The sequence below is a fragment of the Chlorocebus sabaeus genome, chromosome 15, assembly GCF_047675955.1.
Source record: "Chlorocebus sabaeus isolate Y175 chromosome 15, mChlSab1.0.hap1, whole genome shotgun sequence".
In the NCBI taxonomy this organism is placed as follows: domain Eukaryota; kingdom Metazoa; phylum Chordata; class Mammalia; order Primates; family Cercopithecidae; genus Chlorocebus; species Chlorocebus sabaeus.
Genome location: NC_132918.1, coordinates 44,942,962 through 44,960,530, shown reverse-complemented (window position 1 = coordinate 44,960,530; position 17,569 = coordinate 44,942,962). Strand labels below are relative to the sequence as shown.

General features: G+C 34.1%; 1 protein-coding gene across 4 annotated transcripts in view; it reads right to left on the bottom strand.

Moving 5' to 3' along the window:
- The window catches only part of PLOD2 (procollagen-lysine,2-oxoglutarate 5-dioxygenase 2), a 92,046-nt gene that overhangs the window by 38,450 nt on the left and 36,027 nt on the right, over positions 1–17,569 (bottom strand). For 3 of the 4 annotated variants that reach the window (XM_008008830.3, XM_008008829.3, XM_008008826.3), the window contains exons 2-4: positions 15,649–15,740; positions 12,615–12,751; positions 484–647 (exon numbers count right to left, since the gene is read on the bottom strand). In XM_008008830.3, the coding sequence (XP_008007021.2) occupies positions 484–647; positions 12,615–12,751; positions 15,649–15,740 (393 nt within the window). Of the gene's footprint in view, positions 1–483; positions 648–12,614; positions 12,752–13,490; positions 13,554–14,781; positions 14,843–15,648; positions 15,741–17,569 lie in introns of those variants that run through there. The other variant, XM_008008825.3, reaches the window with a different exon arrangement.

Below are 17,569 nucleotides of genomic sequence, written 5' to 3'. Positions count from 1 at the left end.
GAGATTTTTCACTACTGAGTTCAAGACAAATCACTTACTTACTCCCAAAATGTTTAAAATCAGATAATATTAAGTAATATCTATTCTTAAAAGCTACTTGATTGAAGACTGAGAATAATTTTTTTCAAGTAAGGAAGCTTACTAATCTTATTATCGTATAGCAAGAAAATTCTCAATGTGTCATAATTAAAGGAACTAGATCTGTATTTTTCTTCCTTTAACAACAGAATTTCTCTAGAAGTCACTTAAATTTGAAAAACAAGAGTCTCCTCACTTATAATGTGGAAATTATAACATTTATACTACCTAGTGTTGTTAGGAACACCAACTCACATAATAAATGGGAAAATGCTTTGTCAATATAGGAATAGTAAGATAAGGGTTATTTAAAACTTCATATCTAAAGTTACTACATCTACAAAAATGGTTGTTTCATTAGTCTTTGTAACTTGCATTAAACTTTTCTTCCAGTATCTAACTCACCTCCTGAATTCAGATAGTGTTTCCCAATGTGCACAACAGGATATTTGTCTGCTAGTCTTTTATCTGGCCACAGAATTCCATCTGCTGCAAAGACCACTTTGTGGTTTGCCTTTTGGAATTTTTTTAGAACTTCTTCTGGACCACCAGCAAATATGACATCAAAGCTGTTCAATGAGGAAAAAAGGCGTTTTAAAATACACTTGTCAGAATCTAGGCACATAAACCACGAAAAGTTCCCTAGCGAAAGTCAGAATCTAGAATACAATGCAAGATTAATACTTGTGACAACTATTTACACAGAACACCAAACAAAATTTCTCTCAAATTATATGAATTGCATTGAATTATTAGTGTTTACATTACATTAGCAAATGAAGTCCAAATGAAAAACAGCTTTTTTAGTGTTAGCCTTAATTTTTTTTTCAATAATCACTTATTCCCAAATTGAAATTCTAAAACAGGATTGAAATGTTAGAAATGCAGTTACTTGTTGTATAACTTAATAATACAGATACAGTCATTTACAGAAGTTGCCATAACTGCCTAATATTTCAAGTAAATTTGTACCAGTCCATTAAAGTTTCTGAAGAATTATCTTTGACAAAATGTGTTTAACTGCTAAATGTCATCAATATATGTTGAATATTTGAATGACTGTTTAGCACGGAATCTTAAAATAAGTGTGTACAGAAAACTGCAGGTTTTTAAAGCTCAATATACTCGGGGGAAATTTTTGTAAAAACTGACACTACCATTTAATATCTATAATTTCATTGATTTTTCTGATAACCTTCTTCCTCATAGTTCATTCACAGAATCACAATGAATTAACAAAATGTGAAATATAAAAGTCACTATCAAAATTTTTCTACTTTGCAATAAGTTATTTATTCATTACAATCACAAATTATTTTACATTTTTTTACATCAGTGCACCTTAAGACCAAAGGTTTCCAGTGATGATAAATTAATGACTTACCATCCCAGGTAGCTAATAGCATAATTGTAAAGCCACTCACATCATACAATTTGAAGTCTGCCAGGTGGGTTTCTAATCCCAGCTCTGCCACCTGATATGCGAATAACCTTAGGACAAGTCACTAAACCTCTTTATACTTTATTACTTAAGTGTAAAGTATAAAATGGAGGGAAAAGTAGTATCTATATCCTCAAGTTAAAATTTTAAAAAATTAAAAATAATTCCTGGCACACTGTAAACACTGAACAAAGTTAAAAATTAACATGAAAGGGACTAGAGTGAAGGTAGAGACAGAGGAAAACTCACTTCAAAGCTTTTACAAATCTGTAGGTTAAAATAATTTTATTTTTAGCCAAATACTTGTACTTTTGAAACTGAACTTGAGGTTACAATAAAATTTTTCTGACTGAAACCCCAAACTTTGCCGCATATGTTTTAAAAAACTGATTAATCTGACATTACAAAACATAACACTGTACTTTTTCTGCTAAGTACAACTGATTTCCTCAACCCGATTTAATGGTAGTATTTTCCTCAAGACTGTAAGTTGCTGATAATTGTTTTTTTAATAACGAAGACTGGGAAATAAGACCAGTTTTATGGGTAATTGGGCCATGAGAAGTGAGGCAAATAAACCAGTCTCTGAAACAGAGACTACCATGCGAGTGATAAACAGAGCCTTTGTGCATTGCCTGGAGATGGGGAAAAATAGCTTGTGATGTCAGAGCATCTTATGATTGGAGATTCCGACCAAACTGAATATGAAATTTTGCAGGTAGCAGCATGCATACAGTGTGGCAATTCCTTAAGGATCTAGAATTAGAAATGCCATTTGACCGAGCAATCCCATTGCTGGGTATATACTCAAACAATTACAAATCATTCTTCTATAAAGATAAATGCACACATATTTATTTTTTATATGTTTATTGCAGCCTTATTTACAATAGCAAAGACTTGGAACCAACCCAAATGCCCATCAATGATAAACTGGAAAAAGAAAACGTGGTACATACACTACATGGAATACTATTCAGCCATGAAAAGAATGAGTTCATGTCCTTTGCAGGGACATGGATGAAGGTGGAAACCCATAATTCTCAGCAAACTAACACAGGAACAGAAAACCAAACACCACGTGTTCTCACTCATAAGTGGGAGTTGAACAATGAGAATACATGGACACAGAAAGGGGTACATTACACACCGGAGCTTGTCGGTGGGTGGGGGGTGGGGGGTCAAGGAGAGGGAGAGCATTAGGACAAATACCTAATTCACGCAGGGCTTAAAACCTAGATGAGGCCAGGCGCAGTGGCTCACACCTGTAATCCCAGCACTTTGGTAGGTCAAGGCGGGTGGATCATGAGGTCAAGAGATCAAGACCATCCGGGCCAACATAGTGAAAACCCATCTCTACTAAAAACACAAAACTTCGCTGGGCGTGGTGGTGTGCACCTGTAATCCCAGCTACTTGGGAGGCTGAGGCAGGAGAATTGCTTGATCCCAGGAGGTGGAAGTTGCAGTGAGCTGAGATTGCGCCACTGCACTCCAGCCTGGCGACAGAGCGAAACTTGGTCTCAAAAAAAAAAAAAAAAAAACCCTAGATGATAGGGTAATAGGTGCGGCAAACCACGATGACACATGTGTACCTATGTAACAAACCTGCACGTTCTGCACATATATCCCAGAACTTAAAGTAAAATAAAAATAAAATTTAAAAATTAAAAAAAGTTATAAATGCACTTCGGAATGTGAGTGAATATTTTTTGTATTTGAAACCCTAATGATGGATACAGATTGTATAAATAGTACAGCTCAAACTATTAATAAATGTCAGTTGTTTGAAAAGGAGTTATGGCAACTCTTATAATTTAGCGTTTTATAAGCCTGCATTATCTTTATAACAAAACACAATTATTTTAAGGCAAAAAGTCAAGACAAAAGTTATCACATAATTCAATTAAAAATTTGCCTTTGAAGAAAAATTTCACATTGCTGAAACTTTTCCTATCTCATTCTAGGAGCACTGCTATTTCTGTGTTTAAATACTTTAGAAAAGTTATTTGAACTTATTTAAAACTTATCAAAAGGCAAGAAAGGTTTCCTACTTAAATTTATTTTGGCTGCAAAAAGTCAAATTGTCAAATTTTTAAAAATGCACACAGGTCATAAAAATATTCTCACAGAAACTGAGTCCATTTACATATGAAGAAAATAAAACTTGCCATATATAACTGTGGTAAGTATGCCTGGGTCCTGCAAAAACCATAAGACTCTACCTGATGTGGTCATACTGAGTCCCCTGCCAGACATGTCAGTGCTCTATCTCAATACATGACTGAGATTTTCCTAAGTGTTTTTCCGTTTTGTCCTTCTGTGTTCCCTACTTCTGTGACACCATCAACCACATAGTTAACTAGGTTGAAAATCTTTCATTCAGCCTTCACTCCTCTCTTTCCATGGCCTATCTCATGGAATTTTTTCCCTAATCCTATTAATTCCGTCTACTTAATTTATTTTGCATTCAAATCCTCTCCACTCCCACTAGAAGGCACAAGGCTAGATTAATTTTAAAACCCTAGAGACCTCCACATTACCTATCTCTTCCCCACCCATAATTAAGACTGTCTGACAAACTCTTTTAAAAATCTTTCTGTGCCAGTTCCCAGACCATATCAATGGTTCTCAACTATGGCCTAAAGCAGGAGTCAGTAAATATTTATTCTCTGGCCTTTTACCGAAAATATTTTAGGTCTTGATGATCATATTGTCTGTCACAGTGACAACTCTGTCGCTGTGTTGCAAAAGCCACCACAGACAATATGTAAACAAATGAGCACAGCTGCATTTCAACAAAACTTTTGGAAAAACAAGCAGTGTTACAAGCCACAGAATCCATCATCTTGAGTCTCAACAAGAAGCAAAAGCTCCCATATAGCCAAAAAAGAAAGCAACAGAAGTGTTCCCTAACCTTGTCATTGAGCCCCGATCCTTTATCATTATAGGCGTAAACTTCCATGAAAAATTATAACCATCCAAACTATCAGCAGCACAGAAGTAGTTTCACACCTGATAATTCTTTCATCATATCTTCACCTGAAACATGTCTATATTTCCAGAGATAATTAACACCATAAACCAATACTATGGATCCACTCCTAACCACCTACCATCAAAACACACAGACACACACACAAACACACAAAGTACCCACTTACCCAGCTGACCTTGCACAACAGATTATGATAAAAATCGCAATGAATTGATTAAAATTATCTTATAAATTTTGGAGGGAGAGAAAGGGAGTTAGTTGGCATAAAATGAATATTATTTTAACAGCTAAATATTGAACCATCCTGGCATTGCTGGGATAAATCCCACTTGATCATAGGATATTTTTGTTGTGCTGCTGGAAAGAAAATAAGTGTATCAACGGGATACCTATACTTCCATGTTTACTGCAATACTATTTATAATAGCAAATATATGGAACAAATCTAAGTATATATCAACAGATGAATGGATAAAGGAAATATGGAGTACATATATAATGGAATATTATTCATCCATAAAAAAGAAGGAAATCCTGTTATTTGCAACAACAAAATAGTTAGAACTGAAAGTTATTAGGTTAATGACATAAGCCATGCACAAAAAGACAGTATCAGATGGTTTCACTCATATCTGGGAGCTAAAAAGGTTAAAGGGGCCAGGCGTAGGGGCTCACACCTATAATGCCAGCATTTCGGGAGGCTGAGGCAGGTGGATCATGAGGTCAGGAGTTCAAGACCAGCATGGCCAAGATGGTAAAACCCTGTCTCTACTAAAAATACAAAAATTTGTGGGGCATGGTGGTAGGTGCCTGTAATCCCAGCTACTCAGGAGGCTCAGTCAGGAGAATCGCTTGAACCCTCATGGCAGAGGTTGCAGCGAGCTGATATCGTGCCACTGCACTCTAGCCTGGGCAACAGAGTCAGACTTCATAAAAAAAAAAAATGTTAAAGGTAGAGAGCAGAATGATAGTTATCAGAGGCTGGGAAGGGTGTATGGGGGCCAAGTGGGACGAAAAGAAGTTGGTTAATGGATGCAAACACACAGTTAGATAGAAAGAATAAGTTCTAACACTCTATAGCAGAGTAAGGTGACTATAGTTAACACACTATGATATGGTTAGGCTTTGTGTCCCCACCCAAATCTCATCTTGAATTGTAATCCACATAATCTCCAAAATCCCCACATGTCAAGTAAGACCAGGAGGAGGTAACTGAATCATGGGGGCAGTTTCCCTCATGCTGTTCTCATGATAGTGAGTTTTCATGAGATCTTATGGCTTTATAAGGGGTTCTTCCCGCTTTGCTCAGCACTTCTCCTTCCTGACACCTTGTGAAGACAGTGCCTTGTTTGCCCGTCGCCTTCCACTATGATGATAAGGTTCCTGAGGCTTCCCCAGTCATGTTGAACTGTGAGTCGATTAAACCTCTTTTCTTTATGTATTACCCAGTTTCAGGCAGTTCTTTACAGCAATATAAAAATGGACAAATACACATTCTATATTTCAAAACAGCTGAAAGATAGGTATTGAAAGGTTCCTAACACATACAAATGAAAAATATTTGAGGTGATGGATATCCTAAATACTCTGACTTGATCATTACCATTCTATGCATGTAACAAAATATCATATATACCACATACATACGTATAAATATTATGCATCAATAAAAAAGCTAAATATTATATGGGGGATGTTCCTCGGAATAGTATATAATTTCATTTGCTGAATATGAAATCCTGGCTGAAGCTGGGCAGAGGTGGAAGTCAATGAGGACACTGTCTAGCTGGAGGGTTACTTCCTCCAAAATGACTTTTGAGAGTGGTCCAAGAGCTGTAACACCACCTAAGATAAAGAGCAGCCAAAGAGAAAATGGTGGCAAAGACTACAAGCTTCTCAAGCTGCTATCTACCTGTAGGACCATAAGCAATATCTACTTGTTTCGGGGTCAGTCTCTTTACTTGTGAAATGATAGAATAAATTAAATGAAAAATTCCCTCTAGTTAAGAAATGACAGTTAAGTTTATTTCTGCAATATTATAAATCTCAAATATGATACATATTTAATGCACAATAAGTGTTCATTAAATCAATGAATAAATAATGAAGAAATAAACATTTAAGAAAAAAATTGAAATTCCTATCATCTATTGTGATGTAGCCACCACATGCCAGATACAACAAATACCAAGTTGCTGAGAAAGAAATATATCCAGAGATGAGAATTTCTGCCCCAGTCAGTCCCCCAGCCATAGCAGCTAGAAGCACATTTTACAGATCCAGCCACAGCAGCCAGCATCGTATTTTGAACATGACTGATGCCTAGTACATTTTCCTAAGAAGAATAAAATTCAAGCAGACAATCCATTTTGGGAATACACACCTACATACATATAATAGACAAAATAATCACATATAAGAATACCCAGGGGCAATCTACACATATGTGAACACCTAACACTTTTTTGTATGTTACCTTCTTTTCCCTCATTTCAATCTACTCGCAAATATGCTTGTCCATACTCAGTAAACATTAAGAACAACATTTGAACAATTTAAGAAAGGAAACATCACTCATTTTCTACTTAATTCCTAAACACATTTCACACTATTCTAGATGAACCAGAAGGCAGTGCAATATATTTAAGTACAGTTAATAATCTCAATCTTTCCTTCAAAAAAAAAAAAAAAAAGAGGAAGAAGAAAGCAGTACAGAAACTGGGATCCATGATGTGGTTTGGCTTTCTTTTACACTAATATAATGAAATGCTGCCCTTCACTAATGACTAAGTTCCTTGCATCTGCACACTTAAAATGTCATCATCACCAAGAAAGCGTCAAATAAAACTGCCACTGTTAGTTAAAATTATAGATATTGTATTTTACAAGTTTTTCTTTCAAAAAACTTTGTCTTTTCTATAAATCATGTAAGACAATATAAAAGTCAAGTATGTTAGGAATGCAATCTGAATTATGAGAGGTATAAAATGTATCCTAAATACAAATAAGATCTGGTCACCTTTAGAATAACACATATAAATTATTCTTCAACATAACAAAATCATAAAAATGTTATTTTCAAAATAATATCTAAGTGACTCAATAAAACACAATCTTTCACAACTTTCCCAAAAATAAATGATTCTAAAGAGATTATGCCAACATTCAGGTTTTTTTAAAAGCTATGCATTCTTTTTCCACAATGTTTGTTCTGTTTTGTCTGCAGAATTAGTATAATATACATGAGAATTCCTTGAGGGTGGCATCTATTTATATCTCTTTTTCTGTAGTATTAACTTCAATGCCTGGATTACATTTTGTGCTCAACGTGTGTATCCTGAATGCAAAGTGGAAAACCTGTTTACTGATGCCACTTTTTCAGCAAAATAATGATCAATGAGAAGCCAAAAGGAAAATAAAAGTTGGCTGACATATGAAGTCAGAAACAATATCCTCATATTCATATTTTCTAATCAAAATTCAACTTTAAAATAATTTCCATCCTTTGGTATTTAAAAAGTTCAGATACCTTCCTGCCTTTAGAAGTCATCTTATTTCTCCAAATGAACAACCAAAAAATCTCAAAAAATAGTTTCAAAGCATCCACCATTATTTTCCCCTTCTTAAGAGGCCTGTTTCTTCTTCTAATGCAATTCACCATTACCCAACTGATTTCTTGCTATTGCACCCTGAATGTATGTAATTGAGGAAGAGGCCCCAGCTTCACTGTGTGAAACACACAATTACAATTCAGCATAACTGAAAAGAAACTATGCATATACAATCAAAGTGATAAGGTACACTAGTGAACAGCAGAGATTTGTGTGACTGAAATTATCCCTCCATTTTAACCAGTGTTTATCTTGGATCAACTTTGCAGATCAGAGCCGCCTAAGAAACTGCTCAAATAATGACTACGCTTTACATTTATTTTAATTATATATATCAACTTGTATAGTATACCATTGACTACCATTCCAATTTTTTTTTCTGTTTAGTCTTTCCTACCGGTAACTTAAATTCGCAACAGCCAATTATTTTATCTTACCTCAAACTCATAATCATCTTTAAACAAATACTTCAAAGAACTGGGAGGTTTCTATATATCAATATCTTTGAGTAGATATTTCCATAAAAGAAATACTCCTTTTTTGTAAGGCCAGTAACCACCACCAAATGTCTTTCAAATATTTCATATATCGGGAGTCTTCAATGTGGTGCACATCTACATTCTAATCAGTTGAGTTACACAAAGTGCCACCAATGAAAGTGTAAATGTCTGTCCTGTCCCAAATTCAAACTCAAGTATTAATTACGTCAACGTTATTTCTAACTGGTTTTCTTCTAAATTTCCTTAAATCTAAAAGAAATTTTTAGTCAAAAAGAAAAAAGAACAGTCAAAATTTTTATTAGGCGACTTTATTTGATGTCCCCAAATCTGGAAAACTTACTTCACCATAGTTTCATTTTAGGGCCTGAGACTGCTAGTTTATATTTTACTGTAAGCAACACAGCAAAAGTTGTGTGAGAATATTAAGTATGTATCAAATTTACTCCCAAGAACACAAATAATTTGTTATATTTTGGTTTATATATTACCCTTACAAAAATAATAAGCACTAGCCAACATATAATAATTAGGTCTGATCATTTCTCTTCAATATGACTATAATAGAAGAAATACAAGCTTTGTAACTTAATTCTAAAACAAATGTAAAGTACCCAGTTATAAAACTCAACATGCTCATTCACTTTGATTAAGGTATACTATAAAATATTTATGACATCATTTTTCTCCATAAAGGAGTCGATAGCTACCAAATTGTAATATTTGTCCCCGAAATTTTCATCAGCCTATTTAAAAAAAATCACCAAATTCATATTTTTTGGTGTTCTAATCAAGGAGAGATTATCAAACTTTATAAGCCATTTTAATTGCAAGGAAACACACACACACACTAAAGCATGAAATAACTTGCAAAAAAGACTGAATTTATTATATGGATATCTTCAGTTTTCCTTTTGTTCTGAGTAACCTAAAACCTTGCCAAATATTTATTTTTAACTAAATTAAGTATAATAAATCTTACCCTATACATTATATTTATAAAGAGCCAGTTTCTAATTTTGAACGTTCATCCAAAAGTAATTTTAGAATACATATTCCATGGAAGGAATGTGACAAAATTGTTTCCAAATTAATTAGGGCTTTTTAGCATGTCTAAATGGCATACGGGATAATTATGGGGTATTGGAAACGTTCTAAAATTGAAAAACGGGGATGACTGCACAACTCTGTAAATTTAATTAAATTCACTGAATTTTACACTTACAAATGTTTATGGCATGTTATATAAATTATACCATAACAAAGCTGTGTTTCTTAAAAGGCTCATCTAAACCACCAAGTTTATAAATCTCTGTATATTTTCATATAATAGTGACCTATGCTTCCATAAAACTAATTATTACAGTTGAATTGTCCTTAAAAATACCATGTAAAAAAATAAGAATGTGTTTGCTTTATTAAAATGAATATATCCTGAATTCCAGCCCTTTACCAGAGCTAACCTTAATTAAGAGTTTAAGAATTGTGTTACAGAATGGGCATGATATTTCAAACCATTTACAAACAGCTTAATTCACTTAATTCATTCTTCCGGGCCCTAGATTACCTACAATTTTCAACTAGGTTCATCACTCTGTATATACTTTTTAAAAAATGTGTTGTTTTTAAAAATAAGTGGGGTAAAAAAAAGTTCTTATGTGGCTTCAATTGCTCATCCCTCTTTACTCTCCTGGCTACTTTCTCATGACCCCTAGGTTTTTTCCACAGGGTAGTTATGGTAGGTAATGACGGAGAAAATGTTAATGACTCTTCTTAGACAATTATTTGGCTGAATGGGCACCCATGTTTTCAGTTAGCTGGCTGTTCTCACAGGAGTTGTAAGAAATTTTATCTGTTTGTTTCCGTGATACATCCCAAACACTAACAGTGCCTGGAAGACACTGTGTCTTCCATTAAAATTTTATTATCTCTTCTGTCAAGCTAGGTCTTAAAGTATCATCTAAATCAACAAACTCAAACTCAAGCAGGCTTTAGGTATCTCACAGTGTCCTACTTCTCATGAGAAAAAAAATAGGTCCCTCACTACACCAGTTGTCCACAAGGATAAATGTTACATAGGGAGCCAGAGGTGGGGGATGGTGATGTGAGAGTAATGTAGAGAAAAGGAGTTCTTCCTAAAACCCAAAAGGAAGCTTGGGGATCTAAAATCATTACTGACTCGTATGTAGTAACTCATACAAGGAGAATCTGCCTCAGAGCCAAAGTGAAAATGTACATGTGACAAGTTTAAGTTGACTAATATGGTTGTTTGAAATCCATGGTAATTTCAAACCAAAACATACTCAGTATTTATTCTACAGAGCTATTTTAATGAACTTGGTATTCTTTTTCTAAGTGTAAAAAACACAACAAATGCTGTAGAAAAATTGCCAGTACACTATGGCTAACACTTGCCTACCATACTTCATCTTGCAAATCAGGCAACCACAGGTAGAATTTAATTTTTTGTGTAAAATACAACAGGAAAATTTTACAGATGCAAGTGTTATGTACCTTTTGAAAATGTTTAAGTGTGTATGGCACACTTCATTATATTAATATCTATTTTCATTTCATAATTTACAACTTTCTTATGTATATTAATGCATAAAAATATTACTCTTTTCATCTGCAAATAATTTGTATCTTTACATTTTCAAGTTGAGAAGAAATATGTAAAACGACTTTCCTAAATTAGAGGGGAAAATTCACGGGGACTTAAAATGAGCAATCGATAGCAAAAACAAATAAGATACAGAGAAAAAAGAAAGGAAGTAGTAACTAATAACTCATGACAATTTGATATTATTATAAAATTATAAGAAGATGGCAAAAAAAGACAGTGGATATTTTAATTAGGAGAGGGAAATATTACACAAAATACATTTACATTAAAAAGGTTCTTCTTTCTTAGTAACACAGGCTTTCTTATTTCTCACTTGTATTTATAACTTTGCATGGCCTTTTTTCTTCTGTTTAACCAGAATCCATTAAGTCACCCTTTTCAAGAGTAAAGCTCCATATGATATTTATTCTTAACTCAAGACTAAAGTATGAATTTCACAAAAATGTTAGTTAGCTCTTGCCATGTTGTCTCATTAGTGTTCATGGTAATTCATCGTCTTTGATGGTATAACATCATGTCAGACCATGGTTGACATAATTTGAATCTACATCCCCAACCAAATCTCATATTGAAATGTAATCCTCAGTGCTGGAGGTGGGGCCAGGTGGGAGGTGACTGGATCATGAGGGCAGTTTCTAATGGTTTAGCACCATCCCCCTAGTGATGTTCTCATTATAGAGTTCTCATGAGATCTGATTGTTTAAAAGTATGTAGCACCACCCCTAACTTCCTCCTGCTCTAACCATGTGAGACCTTCATTCCTCCTTTGCCTTCTGCCATGATCCTAAGTTTCCTGAGGCCTTCCCGGAAGCCAAGCAGTTGGCCAGCATCATGTTTCCTATACAGCCTGTGAAATTGTGAACCAATTAAACCTCTTTTCTTTATAAATTATGCAGTCTCAGGAATTTATAGTAGCATGAGAACTAATTAATACAATAGTTTTATAACTGAGTAATATCTACTTTTTAAAACAATGATTCCTTGTCAATAACTTTTTTTAAAATGGAGTCTCACTCTGTCGCCAGGATGGAGTGCAGTGGCACAACTTCGGCTCACTGCAACCTCGCATCCTGGGTTCAAGAAATTCTCTGCCTCAGCCTCCCAAGTAGCTGGGATTACAGGCGCCCGCCACCATGCCCAGCTAATTTTTTGTATTTTTAGTAGAGACGGGGTTTCACGATCTTGGCCAGGCTGGTCTTGAACTCCTGACCTTGTGATCCACCTCCCTAGGCCTCCCAAAGTGCTAGGATTACAAACGTGAGCCACCCGTCCAACCATATTTTAATACATCATCTACAAATACAAATCTCAGCTCTTTAAAAAGTAATTTAATATAGATTTAAAAATTCACAGGTGTTTCTCTTACCATTCAGTAAACATGACAACCAGATCATCTTGATCAGCATAGTGTTCCATGACTTCTTTCATTAATCTCACTTTCTGGCCCCCTCCAATACTATTAATTCCATCACCACCTCTCCATTCTTCTCCTTGACCAAGGACCTATGAACAAAACCAACATTTCATTCCTGAGCAAAACTCAAATTATGAAAGTACTATGAAAAACTTAAAGACATCATCAACTTGAACATCTTAGTACATCTTACGAGTAGTACAATAACTACTCTTCTAATGTTTCATGAAACCATGATGCTAGAAAAAAAAATCTAGATGCCTAAGTGAGATCATAATTCTTTAATGTTATCCATCCACAAAATGCCCTTCTCCATTTTACCATCTCAAAAGTTGTGAGTCTAACCCAAGAAAGTAGACCCAGAAAGTATTTCTCACATTGTATCATTTTATTCCTATTTGTTTAGCCCAAAAAGAAGAAAAAAGAATCAATTTCCCATATCACTTTTTTTCAATCTGGCAAGAAATCTTTATGATCAATATTGAAGCTCAGTGACTCCTTGACGAGAGGCCTTTAAGTGATTTTCCTACTGAACCCAAATGGGTTTTTCAGGGAATTACAGAGGGCAACAAGAAAAAAAAAATCACCTTCTTTACCTAATACCCCTTAAACTTATGTAATTGTCTAAAGCTTAACAAGGATTTTTCAATGCAAAAAACTGCCTAAGTACGATTACTTTAAATTTCATTTTAATTACCCAGTACCCTTTCTCTTCACTATTTGCTTGAGCCTCAGCAGCTGCTCCCTGAATTGGAAATGCATTATGACACACTGACTCTAAGGGAACAGAAAGTACAATACATGTCCCTTCCCCCACACAACACACACCTTTTCTCTTCGTTTCATCAAAACAAAGTCTGAAGTTGCCATTATAATAATCTACTAAGAGATCTGGGAAATTAATGGAGAATGAAATTAAAAATAAACACACAAGAAAAGGATAAAATAAAATTTAATAATAAATACAATTAGTTCTAACTTTACTTAATACTGAGTCAGAGATAAGCCTTCCTGGGAAAGCCTGTGGGGCTCCCAGCCTCAAATGTCTTGTTAAAACTTATCACTTCCTTTTCAGAAGGTTGACGGAAAAACACAACCCAAGAAAACTCAAGCTGTTTTGGATCTGGATTCAAACTAGGCTAATTTAGAAGCATTAATAGTACTTGCTCTAAAAACTGGCCTCCTCTGGCCCTGAGATTTGTTTCAGAACCCATCTGGAATCCCTAATTCTGAAGCAATATTGGACCCAATGACATCAGAGTGTCTGCTCTGTGCAATACACCATGTTAAGCACCACTCTCTATGTTCTTTCCACTACACTAGTGGTTGTCAAATTTCAGCGTGCATCTGAATCTCATGGAAGCCTTGTTCAAACACAGACTTCAGGGTATCACTCCCAGAATTTGTAATTCAGTCGGTCTGAGGTGGAGCCTGACTATTTTTTCTTTCTAACCAGCAGCCAGGTGATGCAGATGTTGGTGGTCTGAGGTCCACACTTTGGAAACCACTGCATTACATGAGGAGACAGCAAAACGATCATAAATTCCAGCAAGTTAAGTGGGGATGGGGTCCAAGATCTGATATTATACTTTATAGTTATTTGCATTAGGACAAGTTTTCCTCATCCAGAAATAAAGTAGTATCCACGTTACGCGGTTCATCTAGTGACTTAACAGCATATCATATATAAATTTCCCTACAAGGCGCCTTGCACATAAGAAACATTCCACTCTCTCTCCAGTCTGAACCCTAATGATTCCCCAACTAGATTTCAGCATTATTTTATCTTAATTTTAATTTTATTTCCACAGTGTCTCCTATTGGTGCATACATTTTTCTTCTACCATAGTAACATATTTCTAACATGTTTTCCATTTATCCTATATTAAACATCTAGTTATTACCACCACATCTCCTGTTCAGCAAAGTTTAGCTGTTTATTAGCTATTCTAATTAACATTAAGCTGTTCTATATTTACATCTACATTTAGTATTCCAGTGGCTATTTAATAAAAACTACCTTTTTAATACATTATATACTCAAATGGATCAGTTTTTTCTCCAAAAAGTAATCTTTCTTTTTTTTTAAAAAAAGTTTTTTTGCTTTTTGTGTTCCTACCTAGGTATCTCCTTGTTCTCCTCTTATTTGTAGAAAAGACTTGGCTGACAGATCCTTCTTTCTATTAAAAAAAACAAGTAAGTAAATAAAATGGCAGACCTCTCATAGCTAAGTTTAATAGTTCTATCAGTTTCCCCAAGTTTCCTCTGATCACTTGTCAATGAGATGTTCACCTGGAGATAAATTTTCTAAAACGCTTTAGTTAAAAATACAATAACAATGCTCCCAAATTCCTCTAAATGAAAACAAACGAACCAAAAAAAAAAAAAAAAAGAAAAAAAGAAAATTCTCAATAGACAGAAAAGGCACCCTCTTCACATTTATGTTTCTAATTCTCTGTAAACAAAGAATCATCCTATGATAGCAAAGTCCATTACAGAAAAAATTATTCAGTGAAAAAAATCCCTGCCAAATCTTATTTACATTATATTTGTATATGACCTGCCAGAAAGAAAGTATATATATATGCAAACACATATTAACTTTCTTTTTTGCTGTTTTATAGAACATACTTATACAAAGCATTGGCAAAAATTAAGAAATTGTTGTTTAAGTGGCACAGTATTATTTTAAGTATTACAGGTGCATAATAGTTGCATATTTATGGGGTACATGTGATATTTTGGTACAGGCATACAACATGTAATGACCAAATCCGAATACTTTGGCTATCCCCTCACCTCAAGCATTTACCATTTATTTGTGTTAGGAAATATTAATAAGGACAAAAACTATATGAACTAACAGCAATTATGTAACCAAATGCTATCTTCCTTGTGAGGATTACAGATTGTAGTGCTGTTATTATGAAAACTGTACTTTAGGCACACATTATAGGATATTTAAAGGTTAAAGGATATACCATACCTTCACAGTATAATTGAAATATTTGGCTGACTGCATAAATCGATGGAATCCATCACTTTCTTTTGTTGCTACAGTTATGACTAATAATTTATCTGCAAAGACAAAAGGAAACACAAGAATATTTACCAAGAGATCAAATGCTCACATTTTACACCTCACTACAATAATCAGAGACCTCACTAAACCCATGGAAATATTCTGGTTTGTTGATCTATACAAGACTAAACAAAGAGCTGTTGAAACAATAGATGATTCAAAGTGGTTGTATTACTGACAAATGATGAACCTTCAATTGACAGTTATTTCAATGCAAAAAAGTACACCGATGATTAAGAAAAAGCATGCCATCAATAGAGTATTTCAACATTGAGAAAAACTTCCATAAAATGAACATTTTTTATAATCCATAATGATTAAGATTCTCTGACATTATCTAATTAACAAACTTCACCATCATCTATAAATCATTCCTGATTTATGACATCAGCGAGGATATCAGCAAATTATATTCATCAAAATAATGACATATACAAAAAACAATACAACCATTAAATCTGATCCCAATTTTCTAAAATAAATTGTGACGACTGGGAGCAAATATTTAAAAACAAAATCTTAATTTTTTTCTACTATCCGAGATTGCTTTTTTATGAAAATTCTTATAAGCAACAACATTATTTATTGTGTTTTGGTTTATCTTTAAAGAATAAATGAAATCAAAATAATCACTGCCCTAGTAAATACCAACTGTTAACGACCATTTTATAATGAATTTTTATTTTCAGTCCCACATAACACTTTTCAGTAGAAGTAGACAGAGTTAAGGAATTGTCTCAAAACACTTACAATAAGCTACTACAGGTAATGATTATTATTAATAGGAAAAGGCATGCTGGAAAATGTACAAAAGAAACAAGTGCATCAACAAATGCCAAAAGGGCTGGAACAGTTTTTTGTTGTTATTATTGTTGTTGTTTTTGTTTTAACTAAAGATTTCGAAGGACTCACACTCTAAGAAAGCAAAACTAACATCTTTTCAATATTCTCTGAGTAACATCATTTGTTTCTCACTTGCACTCTATTTATAAGAAAACAATACAGTTTTTGAGTATCCCCTAAGCAATAATCACCAAACATGGCAATAATGCATTATAAAAATTACAGCAGATGAACCAATATACTTATCCATCAAATTTTGAAAATAACTACAATAATATATAAATCAGTACAATATACAAAGAAATACTAAATTCAAACATTCATTAGTCAACCAAAAAAAAAAAAAAATTTCCATGAAGATAAACATCAACAGTCTTAGAATTTTTTCTAAGAAAAAGGTATTTCCTGGCCAGGCACAGTAGCTCATGCCTGTAATCACGGCACTTTGGGAGGCTGAGGTGAGCAGATCACTTGAGGGCAGCAGTTTGAGACCAGCCTGGCCAACATGGTGAAACCTCGTCTCTACTAAAAACACAAAAATTAGTCGGGTATGGTGGCACACACTTGTAATCCCAGCTACTCAAGAGGCTGAGACAGGAGAATCGCTCAAACTCGGGAGGCAGAGATGGCAGTGAGCCAAGATCACATGTCTGCACTCCAGTCTGGGTGATCAGGCCCAAATAAATATATTTTAAGAATATTTTTAAAAATCAACTATTTAAAAAAATTTTCGTTTATAAAGTTTCCAACAGAGCTTAACTGATTATGAAAATTTAACATTATTCAGAATAAATTTCAAAATAGGGAATACCACATTTTATTTTATAAGAACAAAGAGGCTTTTAAAGTCTATCTGTAATAAAATTATTTAAAGTTACATTTCTTACTTAAATTCTTCTATATAAATCATAAGAATTAACTACAAGTTTCGGGTTTTACTGGATGAATTTTCACACTTACAATTCCAGCATAAAGTTAACAG